The sequence below is a fragment of the Callorhinus ursinus genome, unplaced genomic scaffold (assembly GCF_003265705.2).
Source record: "Callorhinus ursinus isolate GAN/ISIS: 27379988/994484 unplaced genomic scaffold, GSC_fseal_2.0 scaffold19, whole genome shotgun sequence".
In the NCBI taxonomy this organism is placed as follows: Eukaryota; Metazoa; Chordata; class Mammalia; order Carnivora; family Otariidae; genus Callorhinus; species Callorhinus ursinus.
The window spans coordinates 10,969,304-10,985,818 of NW_027397081.1; the positions used below are offsets into that span (position 1 = coordinate 10,969,304).

Sequence of the window (16,515 nt, forward strand, 5' to 3'; positions counted from 1 at the left end):
AATCCGGGTGCCCAACACCCGGAGGCTTTAGAAGGCCTGGGCTTGGGCTGAGAAAGGGACCTTCTGCAACCGATGTCGGGATACGGGGGATGCGGCCCCGAGCCCGGAGAAAAGTGAAAGGCGAGATGACACACACAGAATCGGGGCAAACACTGGAGCCGGGGACGAAACTCCGCGCCCGGGGCAGCAGGGAAGAAGAAAACCCGTGTCCAGAGGAAATAAAAAACCTGGGGTTGAAGGTGGGGGCTGCTCCTCGCCCCTCACCTCCATTGCCCGCACTGAGGGTTCCGAGTCCCTGGTCCCGCTCTCCGCGAGCTCCTTCTCCTTTCCTCTCCGCTGGGCCGGTGAGCGGCGGCCGCCGGCGCCCCAGCAGCAGCTAGATGTCAGGCGAAGCCCGGAGCGCGGCGCGCGCGGAAGGGAGGGGAGGGGAGGGGAGACGGCGGAGGGGAGGGGTGGGGCGGGGAGCGCGCGCGGGCTCGGCCAGTACGGGGGTGGGGGTGGGCGGGCTGAGCCCGGGGACGGCGCGGGAGGGGGGGAGGAAGGGGGGCAGCTGTGGGCAGCGAGCCGGGCTCGGCCGCCAGCACTAAAGATGGAGAGGCGCCGGGGCCTCGCAGGGGAGGGGGCTCCGCGTTGACGTGGGACGCGGCGGAGGCGCCGCAGCCGGTGGTGATTTGCTAACCTCGCAGCAGAGAGGAGTTGAGGGCGATGAGAGCGGGTACTGCGAACTGCCGGGCGATGCCGCCGCTGCCGCCGTGATACCGAGAGCAACAGTTCCCAGCAACACCCCTCCCCGACACAGGCACACCCCCCCAAGAGGCACGCACACCCACCCCCAGCGCCCGGCTCGGCAGCGGTGAGTGGGGGGCCGGGGAGGGGCGCACCTCTCAGCCGCAGGCGCGCGCCGGGGCGCCGGGGGGCTGGAGAGGTCCGAGGGGCGCGCTCCCTTCGGCCACTCGGCCGCCGGGCTTGTGCCTTATTTTATTCGGCGTGTTCCCTTCCTGCTGCGGCAGCCGTCGCCACCGCCGGTTGGGGGTCGGCTAGAAGGGGAGCCCCGGCTGTCAGCTTGGGCGCAGCTGCCTCCCCAACCCTTCCGCTCTAGGGCACGGTCGGGGTGAGAGGTGGGGGGCAGACTGGTCTGCGGGGGTTGCGGGCGCGAGCGGAGGGTCGGGGAACCGGAGGCTTTGTACCACCAGGGGCCGGCGGAGGAGCCGGGAGTCGGTGGGTGCTCATATGTATGCGGACCGGTGCGCGGGCGCGATAGGGTTGTGGTTTATTTGTGTTTTTTCGCCGGCTGGGAAGCCAGAATCCGAGGATCCGAGGAGTGGATCTGGGGGCGGAGGGGAGCAGGACTCGGATTCACTTGGGTTTGCTTTCTCTTTGAAAAACGTGGTGGGCTCTTTTTTTCCTGATTGGACTTGACCCCCGACCCGTTTTGGGGGGGAGGGGCGGCCGTGGCGGAGCTCCGAAGGGTCTCCCGGGCTCCGGGCCCTCCTCGGCTCTCGGCGGGACCGGCCGTGGCGCGGGAGCTCGCGGTGCGCTCCGGGCCGCGCTCGGTGGGTGCCCCGGCTCTGCACCTGATGCATTCGGGATGCGTTTCCCAACCTGGCGCGCCGGCAGCTCGCTCGCACAGCCCCTCGAACGCTCCCGCACGCGCTCGAAATGCGCACCGTCTCGCCGGCCCGCGGACCCACCAGAACGCACAGACGCGCGGTGCGGCGATTCACCCGCCCGCTCCCCGGGACGCTCGCAACGTGCCCCGGCCGGCACCCTGCCCGTCGCTGCCGGGGGTCACGGCCCCGGGTCCGAGAGGGAGGGCCGGCAGCTCCCTTCTCGCTTTTCCTTCCACAACTCGCTGTCGGGCTTTTGTGCTGCCCCTGCGCCGCGGGGCGGGTCCGCCGCCTCGCGCTCTCGCTCGGCGTCCAGCCTGCCCCGACTCTCGTCTTTCGTTCGGGTCTCTTTCGCTTTCCCTCTTCCCTAACCCTGCTCCTCTTCTCTCTGCCGTCTGGCTCCCCGGGAAAAGTTGCTTCCCCAAGTTTGCTGAAGTCGCTTCCAAGTCTCTGTGGGGGTGGCTTGGACTGGGGGCGAGTGAGAGCAAGATCGATCCCCGGAGCTCGAGCGGGCGAGCGCAGGCGTCCCCCACCCCCCCGCCCCGCGGGGCTGGGCGCTGCAGCCTGCGCCCACCAGATCCCGGGCGTGGAACCGTGGGTGGAGGTCGGCTGCCCAAGAGCACCCTGATTTCCCGCAGGACCCAGGGCGCTTGCTTTTGGGAAGGAATTCGAGTGGCCCAGCTTCCATTCTTTCGATGGCCCCTCCTCGTTCTCCGAAGCCTCTGGGTCTGAAGGAAAGCGCACCCACGGTGGCAAGGCGCGGATGAGTGGCAGTTCCATTCTTGACGGCCTTAGTCCCCACCCCAGGGTGGGCAGCAAAAGTGTCTTGACTAGTCGTCCTGTTAACCCTTTCTGCGTGAGATCTGTGGCTCTGGAGCCAATAGGGCTCCTTTTGGGGGTGGAGGCAAGCGGTGTTCCCAGAGCCAGGGAGAGCCTGTGTTCTGCTGTTTCCAGTTCATTTCACTGCAGCGTTGGCCACAGCAAGGCAGAGGCGGGGGTGGGGTGGGGGTGGGGAGGGGTTGGGGCTGGGTGATGTCTTCCTAACACTTTAAACCGGTTAGGGAGTCCCAGAGCCCTCAAACAGCGCTTTGGGAGAGGCCTTTGTCTCCCAGCCTGTTCTCTCTTCATACTGTTTTTAACATACACACTAGATGCTGGTGCCAGTATCACATCTGGTGCCTCCAAGCCATGTCCGGTACCAACTGCTGCTCGTGGGCGCAGGACCTCGGAGCCTGTGGGACACGCTTGGAGTTCATGTACTTAGTGTGTGCACTGCTGGCTAGAGAGGTGCATATTTCCTATGATCTCTTTATCGCTAGGTCTTTTGTGACCTATTCTGCATCTTTTAGATCCTCTTGCCCACTGGGCACTTGTGGGCAGGAGGTAGGTGTGGCATCTCCGAGAAGTATTTGCACACGTGTTAACTCTCCTTCCAGCTGTTGTGTGCACGCACATGCCCATGCACACACAGTCCAGATTTCCGATGGCATGTGCAATAGCTCTGAGGCACCTATGGGTGGAAGTAAGCCAAACTAGTGTGAGGGTTATGTGTGTGTGTTTCCGTTGGTGCCTAAGGGGGGGCAGTCAGGGTGTGGGTGGGTCAGTCCCTTGCAGCCCTGAGAAGAGGGGAAGGGCAGAGGCCTGGGAGGGCCAGAGAAGGAGAGCCCTTGCTCGTAGACTCCTGTGGGCCCCGACTGGAGGCTGCGAGCCCCAGTAGGCTTACCTGTGCTCCTTGCGAGGCTGCAGTGAGGCAGGACATAGAACTCTGTTTAGAAGATGAGGTTTACTGCACAGGGGTTGAGAGTGAGATCCAGGGCTTTAACTGACTAAAGGAAGGGGTTAAACTCTCATTTAAAGTGCGGGCCGACACTTCCTCATAACGCATGTTGCCTTGTTGCATGTACCTGAGCTCCCACTCTCAGACTTCCAGAAAGCCCGGGACTCACAAGGCTTTACTGTAATTGCCATTTCGCTTCATCTAACAGCCATCACAGAGCAGTGAATGGAGCGTGTGTGGTGGCAGAAACTTCTTTTTACCCTCCTCATTCCTGGGCTTGTAAAGGCAGGTTGCAGGGTTCTAGGAAACTTCCTTCTCCTCCCCCCCCCCCCCCATTAAAACCACCAAGACTGTCTCACGGGGGCAGGGGGGTATACGGGGGCTGTGTTGTTTGACTCCTTACTTTTAGGGACACTAATCTGTCTTTTGTTCTCTCATCTCTTTTCCCGCCCCTCCCTTACCCCCTGTAGCCCCCTTGGTTGGTCCAGGACACCCACCCAGCCCCGCCACGCAGAGCCAAGAAGGAAAGAGAGCCTCATGCCTAAGCCGAGGGGAGCACCATGGATCTGACAAAGATGGGCATGATCCAGCTGCAGAACCCCAGCCACCCCACAGGGCTCCTGTGCAAGGCCAACCAGATGCGGCTGGCCGGCACACTGTGTGATGTGGTCATCATGGTGGACAGCCAGGAGTTCCATGCCCACCGGACCGTGCTGGCCTGCACCAGCAAGATGTTCGAGATCCTATTCCACCGCAACAGTCAGCACTATACCCTGGACTTCCTCTCGCCAAAGACCTTCCAGCAGATTCTGGAGTATGCATACACGGCCACACTGCAAGCCAAGGCGGAGGACCTGGATGACCTGCTGTATGCAGCCGAGATCTTAGAGATTGAGTACCTGGAGGAGCAGTGCCTGAAGATCCTGGAGACCATCCAGGCCTCGGATGACAATGACACAGAGGCCACCATGGCAGATGGAGCGACCGAGGAGGAAGAGGACCGCAAAGCTCGGTACCTCAAGAACATCTTCATCTCAAAGCATTCCAGCGAGGAGAGTGGGTATGCCAGTGTGGCCGCACAGAGCCTCCCGGGACCCATGGTGGACCAGAGCCCTTCTGTCTCCACCTCATTCGGTCATTCAGCCATGAGTCCCACCAAGGCTGCGGTGGACAGCTTGATGACCATAGGACAGTCTCTTCTCCAGGGAACTCTTCAGCCTCCTGCAGGGCCCGAAGAGCCAACTCTGGCTGGAGGCGGGAGGCACGCTGGGGTGGCTGAGGGGAAGACGGAGATGATGCAGGTGGACGAGGTGCCTGGCCAGGACAGCCCTGGGGCCACCGAGTCCAGCACGGCGGGCGCCGTGGGGGACAAAGTTGAGGAAAGGGGCAGAGAGGGGCCCGGGACCCCGACTCGGAGCAGCGTCATCACCAGCGCTCGGGAGCTGCATTATGGGCGTGAGGAGAGCACGGAGCCCCTGCTGCCTCCCACTGAGGCTGGCCAGGGCCCCCCGGGCCGCCCCGAACACCCCACGCCCCCAGCTGAGAAACACCTGGGCATCTATTCCGTGTTGCCCAACCACAAGGCTGACGCCGTGTTGAGCATGCCATCCTCAGTGACTTCGGGCCTCCACGTGCAGCCTGCCCTGGCCGTGTCCATGGACTTTAGTACCTACGGGGGGCTGCTGCCCCAGGGCTTCATCCAGAGGGAGCTGTTCAACAAGCTGGGGGAGCTGGCTGTGGGCATGAAGTCTGAGAGCCGGACCATCGGGGAGCAGTGCAGCGTGTGTGGGGTGGAGCTTCCTGACAATGAGGCTGTGGAGCAGCACAGGTAGGGTTCTCTCCGGCCCCGCACCATGGCCCCAGCCCTCTGGCTCGGACATCTTGCCTTCATAACCAGCTGCCCCCGTGCCCTGGGGCCTGGCTCCCTAGTCCTCCCTGCCCTTTGTAAAGAAACCCCTGCTTTTTCTAAGTCCTGGGTGGGGGATGAGGGGCATAGTCTTCAAATGTGGCAAGAGGACCTGGGGTCTTTCCTAAGCATCGGGGAACTCACGGGGGCCCAGCTCTTTTTCCTCTTTTTGCTTTTGGGCTCTCGTTTAGTTTTTCTGCTGTTGGGTCTGGTCGCCTTTGCCTGGAGGACTAATAAACTGGAGGGTGGGAGACGAGGAGGTGGGATTGGAGAAGAGGGTCTCCCCTGGCCTGGCCGTGGCCATGTTGCTGGGTTTCAGGGACACAGGTGCCCAGGCGCCCAAGTCCCCAGGGAGTGCTCCCCGCCAAGGCCGGCAGTGGGCAGCTCTGGAGCCTGGGAGGGGCTGATGCTGCTTCGGCCATGTGAGGAGCTGCGGGTTCCACGCGCCATTCCTGGGGAACGTTTCTCACCAGGAATGTTGCTTCCTCTCCCTCCTCGTTCTCTGCCCCTGCAAACACATTTAGAGGGAGTTGATTTACATTCAAGGGGGAAGGACGGGTATGAGAGTCTCGATTTTGCAGCCTGCAGCCTTATTCTTATCCCATCTCTACTCACATTGAATTAAATGCGACTTGGGGCCAGCACTGACTCCCTTCTGGCTTCTGTTTCTTTCTCTGTGAGATGAGCATTCGTTGAGCTCTTTTGGTATGCCTCGCTCAATACTGAGTGCTTTACGTGGAGTCACATTTTTGTTAGAGCAGTCTGCTGAGCTGGGTAGGGGGCTGTTCTTCTTTCACACAGGAAGATGCTAAGACCCTTTCCCAGGGTCACATAGATGATAAGAGACCGGGTTGGATTCAAATTCAGGTCTTAGCCTCCTGGTACTTTGCCACCTCTTGGAGTCGCTTCGTGCTGAAGAGGATCACGTCTACACAACAGAGGGTTTTGAGCATCGCTCATCCTAAGTGGAGTGAATATGGACAGAATCTGTAGTGGGTTTGACTTTTACTTGGATCTGCTGTAACGATGTGCCCATCATTTTACCCCCTTGTCCCTGGGTCAGGTGAACGGTGTCAGGAAGGCTACTTTCGTTGTTGTCCACGATAATATCTCTGGCACGCCCTCTCGCCTGCTGGTTTAGCCGATCTTGGGGGGGAGTCTGCCCTTCAGCAACCCTCTTCCTCCACCCTCTCCTCTGTTCTTGCTTCAGGTACAGGAGAGGGGGCGTGAGTGAGTGGGTGTGGGGGCCGGAGAGGCATCTGGAGGTCGGCTGATCACCCCAAGCCCAGCCGGAACCTGTGCCGCCGACGCTGCCTGATCGGTGGCTCTTGAGACTGACTTTGTGGAAAGTGCCGCTGAGCTGAACGTAGCCAAATTTTTCCGGCGGGTGCGAAAAATAACCGCCAGTGAGGTGTGTCTTCTTGATGCTTGTGACACTCAGAAATAGACGGAGGATGTGTTTGTTTTTGCTCAGACTTTCCTGAAGAGGAAACCCCCCTCCCCAAACTGGACCAGATCTATCATCTTTTCCGGATGTGAATTCTTTCAGTTACATGCTGTGAGAAATAGGGTACAGTGGAAAGTAATTTTATTTCTGGCTCTCCTCCAGTCCCAGTTGCCTCTATAGCCGGGTGGGCTGCAGAAGATACCACCCTCCCAGGAGGTCCAGGCTCCCATTCTGTGGGACCCTCTGTCCTCTGGGGAGAGGCAGAGGCCTGGCTGTGTTACATTCCCTGGAGAATGGGCCGTGGGACTAGCCATGTCTCTCCATGGGAGCTTGGGATCGTTATGTAACCTTTCTGAGCTTTGTTTTACTCTTTTTAAAATGGAGATGGGCCACCTGCGTGGTTCAGTGGGTTAAGTGTCCGACTCTTGCTGTCAGCTCAGGTCTTGATCTCAGGGTTGTAAGTTCAAGTCCTGTGGTGGGCTCCACGCTGGGTGTGGAGCCTACTTAAAAAAAAATTTTTAAATGGAGATGGTCTGTAGAGCGTGGTGCTGAATTGGTGCAGTAACATCCAGGAACCCCTAGAGCAGCGAGCGAGTGACACATAGTAAGCATGCAGGTGACGACGGACACTTCGGTCACCCATTCTGTTCGGGTCTCTGCATTGCCTCCCTTGACTCTGAATTCTGGAGTGTCGTGTCCACAGCGCTGCCTTCCCCCGGGGCCCTGCTGGTCATGAGGTGGTGCGGAGAATGTCCCTGTCCCTGTGAGCTTATGACGGGAAGGCCCTGGTCCAGGGATCCTCGGCTGTGGGCTGCCGACTTTGCAAATGTGCTTTTGACTGAGGGTGGGAAGTAAGCTGCTGCAGCCCAACAGACTAGAGCCGAGGGCAGGGCCTCAGGTGGGAAGCTGCAGGGACTGAAGAAATCAAGGAAGGGAGAAGATGTTCCTGTGGCCGCCCCCTGGTCAGATGCACTTTGTGGGAGGCTTTTTCTCTCTCCCTCAAAACTCCCCGATTAAGGTGCCACTTGCCTAATTCCCGCTCTTCTCTGTACCTCCCCTCGCATCACAACCACCAGTCCAAACAAGAGGGCAAGACCAAACAGTCAGAGGGGGAGATTTTGGCATCAGGATGTTGTGCAATTGGGTGTAAACATAGCAGCGATGAAGCGAGAAAACAAGCTACAGGTTTCGTTTTATTTTACTTTTAAGCCACAGACCAAAGTGTTGCCGAGTTAAGTCCCCCCACAGTTCTTATTGCCCGGATCCTTGAGGAATAGAAGGGCATGGAAAGGAGAGAGGGGGAGAGGGCAGGGAAGTGGCTCGGGAGGGAGGGTTCGGTCTGGATCCCGTCACTAGGTCGCCTCAGTCCCAGGCTGGTGAGAGAGAGCCGGAGCCGTGGACAGAATAGAAGAGCGAGGTGGTGGTCCCCGCGGTGCTGGGCAAGAACGTACAGGCAGCATCATCTGGAGTCAGGGACCCATGGAAAGACAGGGCAGGGCTCCTTGGGTAAATTAAATGGGACTCACTTACCTGAAGGATCCAGAAGGTCAGCAGACCCGAAAGACCAGCAGCATTCTCTAAGCAGATGAGGAGCAAGCTCTGGGTGCCACAACCTTCTCTAGGACAGTATCTGAGGGAGGGAGTGTCCCAGCAGGTTTCTGGAGGATTGGACTCTCCTTCTCTAGGTTCATCTCTCTTTTCTCTCTCTGTCTCTGAAAGGCTGGAGCTGTTCTGCATGTAGGCTTATCGGGATCTGATAAGCTAGGGATGAGCTAGGGACCAGCTCACCTGAGCCAGCCGCAACTTCTCCTTCTCAGAGTTACACACACAGGTTGATAAGATTACAGCTGAAGGTGAGGTTGACTTAGGTGTGAACACAGTCCTCATTCCTAGCCCTCAGTCTCCCCAGGCTCACACAGCCTGGTAGGAATATGTTTCTGAATTGCGTGCTGCAGAATCAGAGCTGGGTCTTCTTTGCCCTGGGGCCTCTGGATCTTCTCCAGCAGACCCTTGGACTGGCTACAGTGTGAATCCTGCCCGCACACAGTAGGAGCTCTTGCCAGGCTCCTGAAGGGATGCTCGGGAAACAAGGAATGATCTCAGCCAGCTCCCCGGACCCACGTGTGCAGCCCTTCCCAGAGGCTTCTTGGGGCCAGCTCTAGGGTGCGTGAACCACATAGTTGAGATGACAGATTTCTGCCTGGCTCTTCGCTTTGGTCTCTCAGGTGGCCAGCTGCTCTGTTTTCGGTGGTTGACCATGTAGAGGTCCAGCAGCTGTTGACCTTGGTTTCGGCCACTTTGGGGAGCTTAGCTGTTGCCCTTACTCTTGGTTGCCTTTCATCGTTCTGCCGCCTTTAGGCACCTCCGAGGTCAAACCCAGCTCTGCTGGGAAAGAGTGTAGTAAGGACAGCCAACAGCAGTAATATCAGCAGTGCCTTTGATCAGTGGTAGTGCTTTCTTCTTTGCCGGGCTCTTTTCAGGACTTTGTCTCTCTCCGCACTGCTGCCTCCCCTACGCGGGTTCAGCTCCATCATCCCCTATCTGTGAATAGGAAGTCTGAGAAGCTCTGAAAGCGAAAAGGTTTTGTGCAACTCATTTAGTGGCAAAACCTGATCTGAACTGATGGGAGGCTATATTTATCCCACCTATTTTGAATATTCATATGTTTTGCTGCAAAAATATTAATGTGTTTGATTACAGAGTGCTTCTCTAGACTCCTTCGGGACTGGCAAACACTTGCGGGCCCCGTAGTAGCTTTCTAAAATCCGAACAGTTTGGCTTTCTGAAGTACCCACAGGTTTTGGATCAGGGATTGTGGACCCTTTTCAGCCCCACCTTGCAGACGAGGAAAAGGAGCTCTGGAGCCCATAAATGACTTGTCCAAGGTCACATAGCTATAAATGGATAGGGTCGGGAGCCCAGCTTCCCTTCTGATGCCCAGTCCTGAGTACTCTGCGCCAGGCCATATAAGCACACGCACACTGCCGTTCTGGGACGGATCCATCTGATGTAGTCTTTGGGTGCCAACACCGTCCCTCAGATACCACTGTTGGAGGCCACAGCTATCTTCCTTGACGTCAATCCTAAAGGTCAGGTGGAGATCGACTTCTCCGAGTAGCTATTTGTGGCTGTTCTGTCATTCACAGATTTGCCCAAATCCTTTCTGAATCCATTTCTGTTTCCAGGAAGTGTCCTTTTGGGGGTGATGAATGACTTACGTTTATCACCTCTTGGACTCCTGGAAATCTGGCCTTTGGAGAGGTCGTTAGTTGGGTAGTTGGGAAGATGGCAGGAGACTTGGTGGTGTTTGCTGTGCCCAGCTGGGGTGGAGGCCAGGCCTCTAGACTCCACTGCGTGGTTTTTAGCCCCATGACCTTTGTTGGGCTCTTTTCCCTTCTGAGCTTAATTCCTTCGTTTGTAAAACGAAGTGCTCGGATGGGCTGTTTCTGGGTTGAGTTCTTTAAGAAGTTCCCTTAACCCCTTGTGCGTGTACTTACATCTTCATGAAGTCTTTTTGGCTACTTGCATTTTGCCCTGTCTTGGATTGGCAGTCAGCCAGCTAGAATAGGGATCCCTCTGATTTGTTCCTGTCTGCTCCCACTTCATTTTTAATACTCAGGAACTCAGCTGGGCTCTAGGCTGAACTCTGGGACATTTTGAAGATGATTTCTTTTATTTTCTTTCCAGTGGAGGGAAGTGGCCTGTTCTTTTATCTCAGCGAGAAAAGTCCCGTTTTAATTTGCTGTCACTATTGGATGGAGCTGCTAATTGCTGGAGGGGAGAGGAAGCAAGAACGCCTCAGCTCGGCGACACGTTCGCCTCCTGCTTGTTCTAGGAACTCTATTTATGAATCTTTAAAATAGTGATTATCCTAAACTGTTAAAATCAAACTCCATTCACAACTCTTTCATTTCTTGCTAATTCAGGGGAAAAACATTTCCAATCACTTTAATTTTTTTTAAATTAATGACTTTAAAACAAGTCCAGCTGAGAGACTTAAGAATCTTGCTAAATGAACACAGGCGTGCCTCAGTGTGCCCCTTGGAGGGTTCCTGAATTCTCCTCGGTAACAGAAGATTTTTTTTCTAAAGATTGTATTTATTTATTTGGCAGAGAGAGAGAGAGCATAACAGGGGGAGCAGCAGAGGGAGAGAAGCAGGCTCCCCGCTGAGCAGGGAGCCCGATGCGGGGCTCCATCCCAGGATCCTGGGATCATGACCTGAGCGGAAGGCAGACGCTTAACCGACCGAGCCACCCAGGCGCCCCAACAGAAGGTTTTCTTAAAGGTTCTGTTTCGGTGGCGTTAGGTGAAAGCCCTGGCTTGATGGCAGTTATTTTGGTAGAAAGAAAAATTCACCGGGGCATCCCCACAGCCCCACCTCTGATGTTTTCCACGTAGTAAATGTGCATTTCGAGCAAAGTCGACTCTCTGGGCCAGAATCCTGATTTTACCACTTACCAGCTGTGTGACTGTGTTTGTGTTTCTTAACCTCTCTCTGCCTGTTTGCTCCTTGGTAAAATGTGCATAATAACAGTACCTACCCACTGGGTTGTTACAGGGATTCATTAGCAAATGTTTGTCAAGTGCAAGGAATGGTGGCATGGAGTAAATGCTCCGTGTGTATTCGCTATTGTATTTTTATGGCTCTTGTGAAACGGCACACTGGCGGTGCAGGGTAAGAAATGCATTCCTGTTGGTCCGGCGGGGCCTGCTTTTCCCCAGAGGTGTTAGTTCATATGGGCGGCATGTGGGGCCGATACACCCTGAGCACCTGCATTTCCCCCCTCCCCAGAAGCTGATCTCTTGTACCCTGGTGGCCAGGGTACTCTTTGTCCCATTAACCCGCAGCCTGATGAGTCATTCCAGTTCTCATTTAAATTTAGCTGGGCAGCACTCCACCATCATCAGTTCCAAATGCCGAGCAGGCTCACCCAGTATCCAATAGCCCGTGCCTGTGGCCAGGCGAGCAAATCACTGTGGTCGACGCAGAGATGAGGAGCACAAGCCCCAGTTGACGGAGGGGAAGTCTGGGCTTGAGGCGGGTGGGCATTCCAGAGCTCCTTCCCTGTCCTGCCTCCCCACTGCTAACCGTGGATTTGCAAACAGCATTCTCAGTGCTTGGTACATTATGGGTTCTGTGCTAAGTGCGTTCAGAGTCAGGCTGTCCTCACACGCTCTGGCCACCCTGTAAGGGGGATACTAGTTGCAAGTTCCCTCATGGGCAGAGGGAAGTATGAGAGGTTACCAGACTTGTCCACAGTAAGACTGTGAAGGGGGGTGCCGGGGTTCGTGCTCAGGTCTTCTGGCCCCATATTCACTGTGTTTTCCATAATGCCCTGTTTGGACCTTCGGGCCCGGATGGAATCATAAGGGAAGGGGACATACAGGAAGGACCAGCTCTGTGTTCCCTGCAGCTGGTGGCCAGGAGGCTCATCGCTTGGTCCCCTCTGGCCTTCGGATCTCCTCCCATGGCTCGAGAGGAGCAGAGTAGGTAGGGGAGGGGGCTGCTTACTTCAGAGCATTCAGGTTTTTGGGGGTCAGGGCCACAGAAGTCCTGGGAGCACAGCATCATCCCGCATCATCTCTTACGGCTCAGAGAGACCAGCTTCTAGCGATAGGGGCCTTTTATGCTGACTCAAAAAAGAAAAACAAACAAACAAAAAACAGAAAGAGAGAAAAAGAAACGCACTTACAAAAATAAAAATCTCTTGCTGTTAATTTCATACCAGCATAATCAGAAATCCCCCTTTCTACTGTCTCCCCTTAAAAGCCCCGGTGTCCTTATTATGCTGGTTCAGTCTGGAAAAACCATGGTTGGGTTTTGCCTACGTGAGGCTTATCTCTGCAGCTGCAGGCAGGGGATCCAGTACTTTATTGTCAGGATGGAAACTTTGGCTGAAAACTCTCCAAAACCTGCTCATTTCTAAGTTCCCAGCTCACGTTCGAATCTGTCCTCAAGCCCCGATTTCCTTCAGCAGGAACAGATTTCGTGCAGCCTTGCAGTAGGAAGAAGCTGAGTTAGACAGCACGAAGAACTTCCTGGGACTTGGGCGCCTGGGTGGCTCAGTTGGTTAGGCGACTGCCTTCCGCTCGGGTCATGATCCTGGAGTCCCGGGATCGAGTCCCGCATCGGACTCCCTGCTCAGCGGGGAGTCTGCTTCTCCCTCTGACCTTCCCCCCCTCTCATGTACTCTTTCTCTCTCTCAAACAAATAAATAAATAAATCTTAAAAAAAAAAAAAAAAAGGAACTTCCTGAGACCGTGGGGACCTCCCTGGCAAAGTGATCAGGAGACTCGGTCACAGAATTTTTGATGAAGAGGAGAAATTGCACGGCCAGTTGGAAGTGGTTTTTAGCATTCTCCCCTCTTTGGGGCCATTTTTATTTACGTCTTAAAGAAGTTTATTTATTTATTTAAGTCATCTCTGCACCCAACGTGGGGCTTGAACTCAAGACCCCGAGATTAAGAGTCACATGCTTTTCTGACTGAGCCAGCTGGGCGCCCCCTTGGGCCATCTGGACTTCCCAGAATGTTAAGTAAGGATTTGGACACGGACACAAACACCACCACCAGGCGTGTCGGGAGCAAGACAGACCGCCAGACCTTTCTCTTTGTAGGGGCGGGGTGTGCAGGGCAGGGACGCAAAGACTGACGTCAGACAGACGTGGGTGTGACTTGGCACCACGTTGTGAATTTGGGCAGATGACTCCACCTGTCCGACTTGTCGGGCGCCTCTCCTGTGAAGGGAGCTTAGCCCCTCACCTCTCCATGTGGTTTTAAACAAGTTAAATGAGGTAGCAGGTCACCTAAAGCCGACAGCAGGGACTCACACGTGAGGCTGCCTCCCTGCTTCCCGCTTCTTTGTGACCCCAGCCTGACAAGGGGGCTGCTCGCTCGCTCGCTGAGCCCCCTGCCACCCTTGCCCGGTGTCGGTCTCTAAGTGGATTAGCCGAGCGTTGTGATCTTAATGCCATTAGGCCTGTTGGCACAACGCTCCTTGCCATAGTGAGAAGCAGATGTGGCCGGCCGTAATGGTTCTTGGTGATCTATCAGGCCTGGAGTGCTGGGGGAGACATTCTTAGTGTTGATTTGGGGGAGTCTTTTATGGTAGTTGGGGGAAATACAGAGGGATTGTTTGAAATGTATTTATTTAAGCCGTTCAGCGGGTTAGATGCTGTCGGGGTCTACCGTGGCTAACCTCCCCCCCCAACACCCCCATCCTCTCTTTAAATAAGGTCCTCTCCCCAACCCCAAAGCCCAGGCCTGATTACTTCCAGAGTCGGAGAGACAACTTAGCAGGCTCTTGTTTCTTGCCGATGTACCTTATTAGTAGCACCTGGCATCATAACCCGCTAATGGGAACCAGCGCCCTCCTCCTGCGTGGCCAGTGACAAGTAGCCTTGTCAGCCTGAGCTCGCCGTGCGAGGAAGTTCCTATTAGCTTTATGGTCAGGAGAACTTGTCCTGTTCAGGAAATGAATGTTGCCTCTAAAGGTCCGCGGCCCTGACCCTGGCGGGGTAACCTGTGCGGGCTGCTCAGGATGCTTGGGATTTCAGCCCCTCTCTGGTTCTTGTCATATGTAAAGAGGGAATCATTGTGGTATGTTGCAGCCTTGAACTTTTGATTTATTCAGTGAGGATGACTTAACCGTTTCTGTGCCTGGATGGCTGGCGGGTGGTGGCAGAGCGGAGCCTGTGTGTGCCTAGGTGTGTGTGTGTGTGTGTGTGTGTGTGTGTGTGTGTGGAGTCTGGGGGTGGGGGGAGGAGAGACCCCCACATGCCAACGGGGGCTGTCTCCGGGAGAGGGCGTGGGTTTTGGGGATGATTATTTGCTGGGCTGTTTGCATTCCTGCAATGTCAGAAGTTTCTGGAATCCTTGGCCGCAGAATGTGGGCAGCTGGGAACCTGGGTTTGAATTCATCCTCGGCCTCTTAGAAGCTCCGTGGTTTGGGCGAGATACCTAACCGCCGTCTTCCTCCTCTCTGGGAGGAAGTTCTAACGTGCTGCGGTGATACTAGCCATAGGAGGATGCGTTCGGAATATGGAGCCCGGGGCAGGCACGTGGCGTGGTCTGCGGCCCTCACTGACAGGAGGTGTCTCTTTCTTTCTTTCTCATCGTAATATTATTCTAAGAAATTTTGGAAAGAATGGTCTAGTCCTTTTTCTCTGTTTAGTGTATCAAGACTTTCTTCTTCATCAGAACCTTGGAATCAAAGAAAAGCTGCTTAGTTGTCCCTCCTTCCTCTTCTGCCTGCGAGTCATGTTTGTAAATGTGATTTTTTTGCGGAGAAGAGCAGCGTTTGACCTCGTTCTGGGGGGAAGCTTTGGCCCGACTCTTTGAGAAACGAGGTTGGTGAGGTGTCTGCCTGCTGCCGCGCGGAAGGCCCCTGGTGACAAAGGAGCGAACTACACTGGGCGGTGCGGCCCGGGGAGTCTGCTGACTCCAGAAGATGATGGGCCGGGGCGGGGGGGGGGGGGGGGGGGCAGGGAAGGGGCTTGGAGATGATGCCTCCTTCCGGAACTTTAAAACAAATCGGTCCATCTGTCTCTGACATCAGTGACAACAGTTCAAGGAAAAATAAAAATAAGTTCTTGTCCAGTCGGCGGGCTGGGTACAGAGAGAAGGGACGGGAATGGTCAGTGCGTCGAAGCAGCTGACCTGGAGTTTTGGAGATGGGACAGTGGCCCGTTTCCTCGTGCCCACAAGCTCTCCCCTCCACCCTCTCCGTGAGAAAACTGTGCCTGTCTCAAATGAATCGCGGACTCTAACCCCTCTTGGAGCAGGTGGAAGCCGCTTCAGAAGCGTTCGTGGAGTAGGGATGGGAAGCGCTCAGTGCAGAAGTTAAATCGTGACAGTTGTCCCCTAAATGCTCTGCTAAATTAAGGATCTGCTAACATTTGCGAGTCTACCTCCCTACATACCCCCACCCCCGTCCCCTTGGCAGAAGGGATGAAGATGGGACCTAAAAACAATGTGAAGCACTGCTAAATCGAGTGACTCTAAAAACATTTTTCTTCCCTTGACGTTGAGCGTGGAAAACCAGGGCTGGACTTGTAAAACGCCGCAGACCCATTTGGGGCCCGCGTGCCTGGCCCCTTTCCTCAATTTCTAGCACAATGGTTTTTACTGCCACCTCTCCCCCTCCTTCCCGTCTTCATAATTATCCACTATTTTACTTTTTGTGTCCTGACAGCCACAAGAGTGGTTTTTGTTTTTTGAGCTGGGTAGCTGCTAAGTATTCCCCAGCAGCCAGATTCAATGGCTCGGGGGTTAGCGGGGGTAGGCCAAACCTTGGCATCCCCCGTTGCAAAAGTGAAAAATATTTCTGTTTGCAGTTAATTTTAGTGGCAAGCAGATCATGTTAACTGGATGTAATTGCTTCCAGATATGGCCGAGGGTTTTGTGTGTTGAGATGAAGGGTCTGGTAAGTGCTCACTTCCTGTGTAAATTAGGCTCTTCCATTCAGTCTTTCATTCTGGCCAGCCCTGGATTCTGTCATTCTCCCGTTTCCACCCCTTCCCCTCCCCTGCCTGCAGCCTGGTGTGAGAAGCCGCTTGCTCTGTCCCTCTGAATGCAAGGCTTTTGTCACTTGGAGCCACTCACCTCTTGGTTCTTGATGTGAGTTTGCCCTTCAAATAATGAGAAAGGTTTGAAAAGATGCCACCTGGCCCTGCTTCTTGCCACGCAGAGGCAGATCTGCAGAGCCCAGGGGGAGGGATCCTCTCCTGGTCATGTGGCTTGTGTCTTGGGACCCAGAACTCCTGGTTTTCTGTGGAT

The 16,515-nt window shown here is 55.5% G+C and overlaps 1 protein-coding gene across 2 annotated transcripts in view; it reads left to right on the forward strand.

Moving 5' to 3' along the window:
- Positions 1 to 555: 555 nt before the first annotated feature.
- The window catches only part of ZBTB16 (zinc finger and BTB domain containing 16), a 183,980-nt gene continuing 168,020 nt past the window's right edge, over positions 556 to 16,515 (forward strand). The window contains exons 1-2 of one of the 2 annotated variants that reach the window (XM_025893536.2): positions 556 to 853; positions 3,855 to 5,212. In XM_025893536.2, coding sequence (XP_025749321.1) covers positions 3,945 to 5,212 — 1,268 coding nt within the window. In that variant the 5' untranslated portion in view covers positions 556 to 853; positions 3,855 to 3,944. Of the gene's footprint in view, positions 854 to 1,199; positions 1,219 to 3,854; positions 5,213 to 16,515 lie in introns of those variants that run through there. The other variant, XM_073903778.1, reaches the window with a different exon arrangement.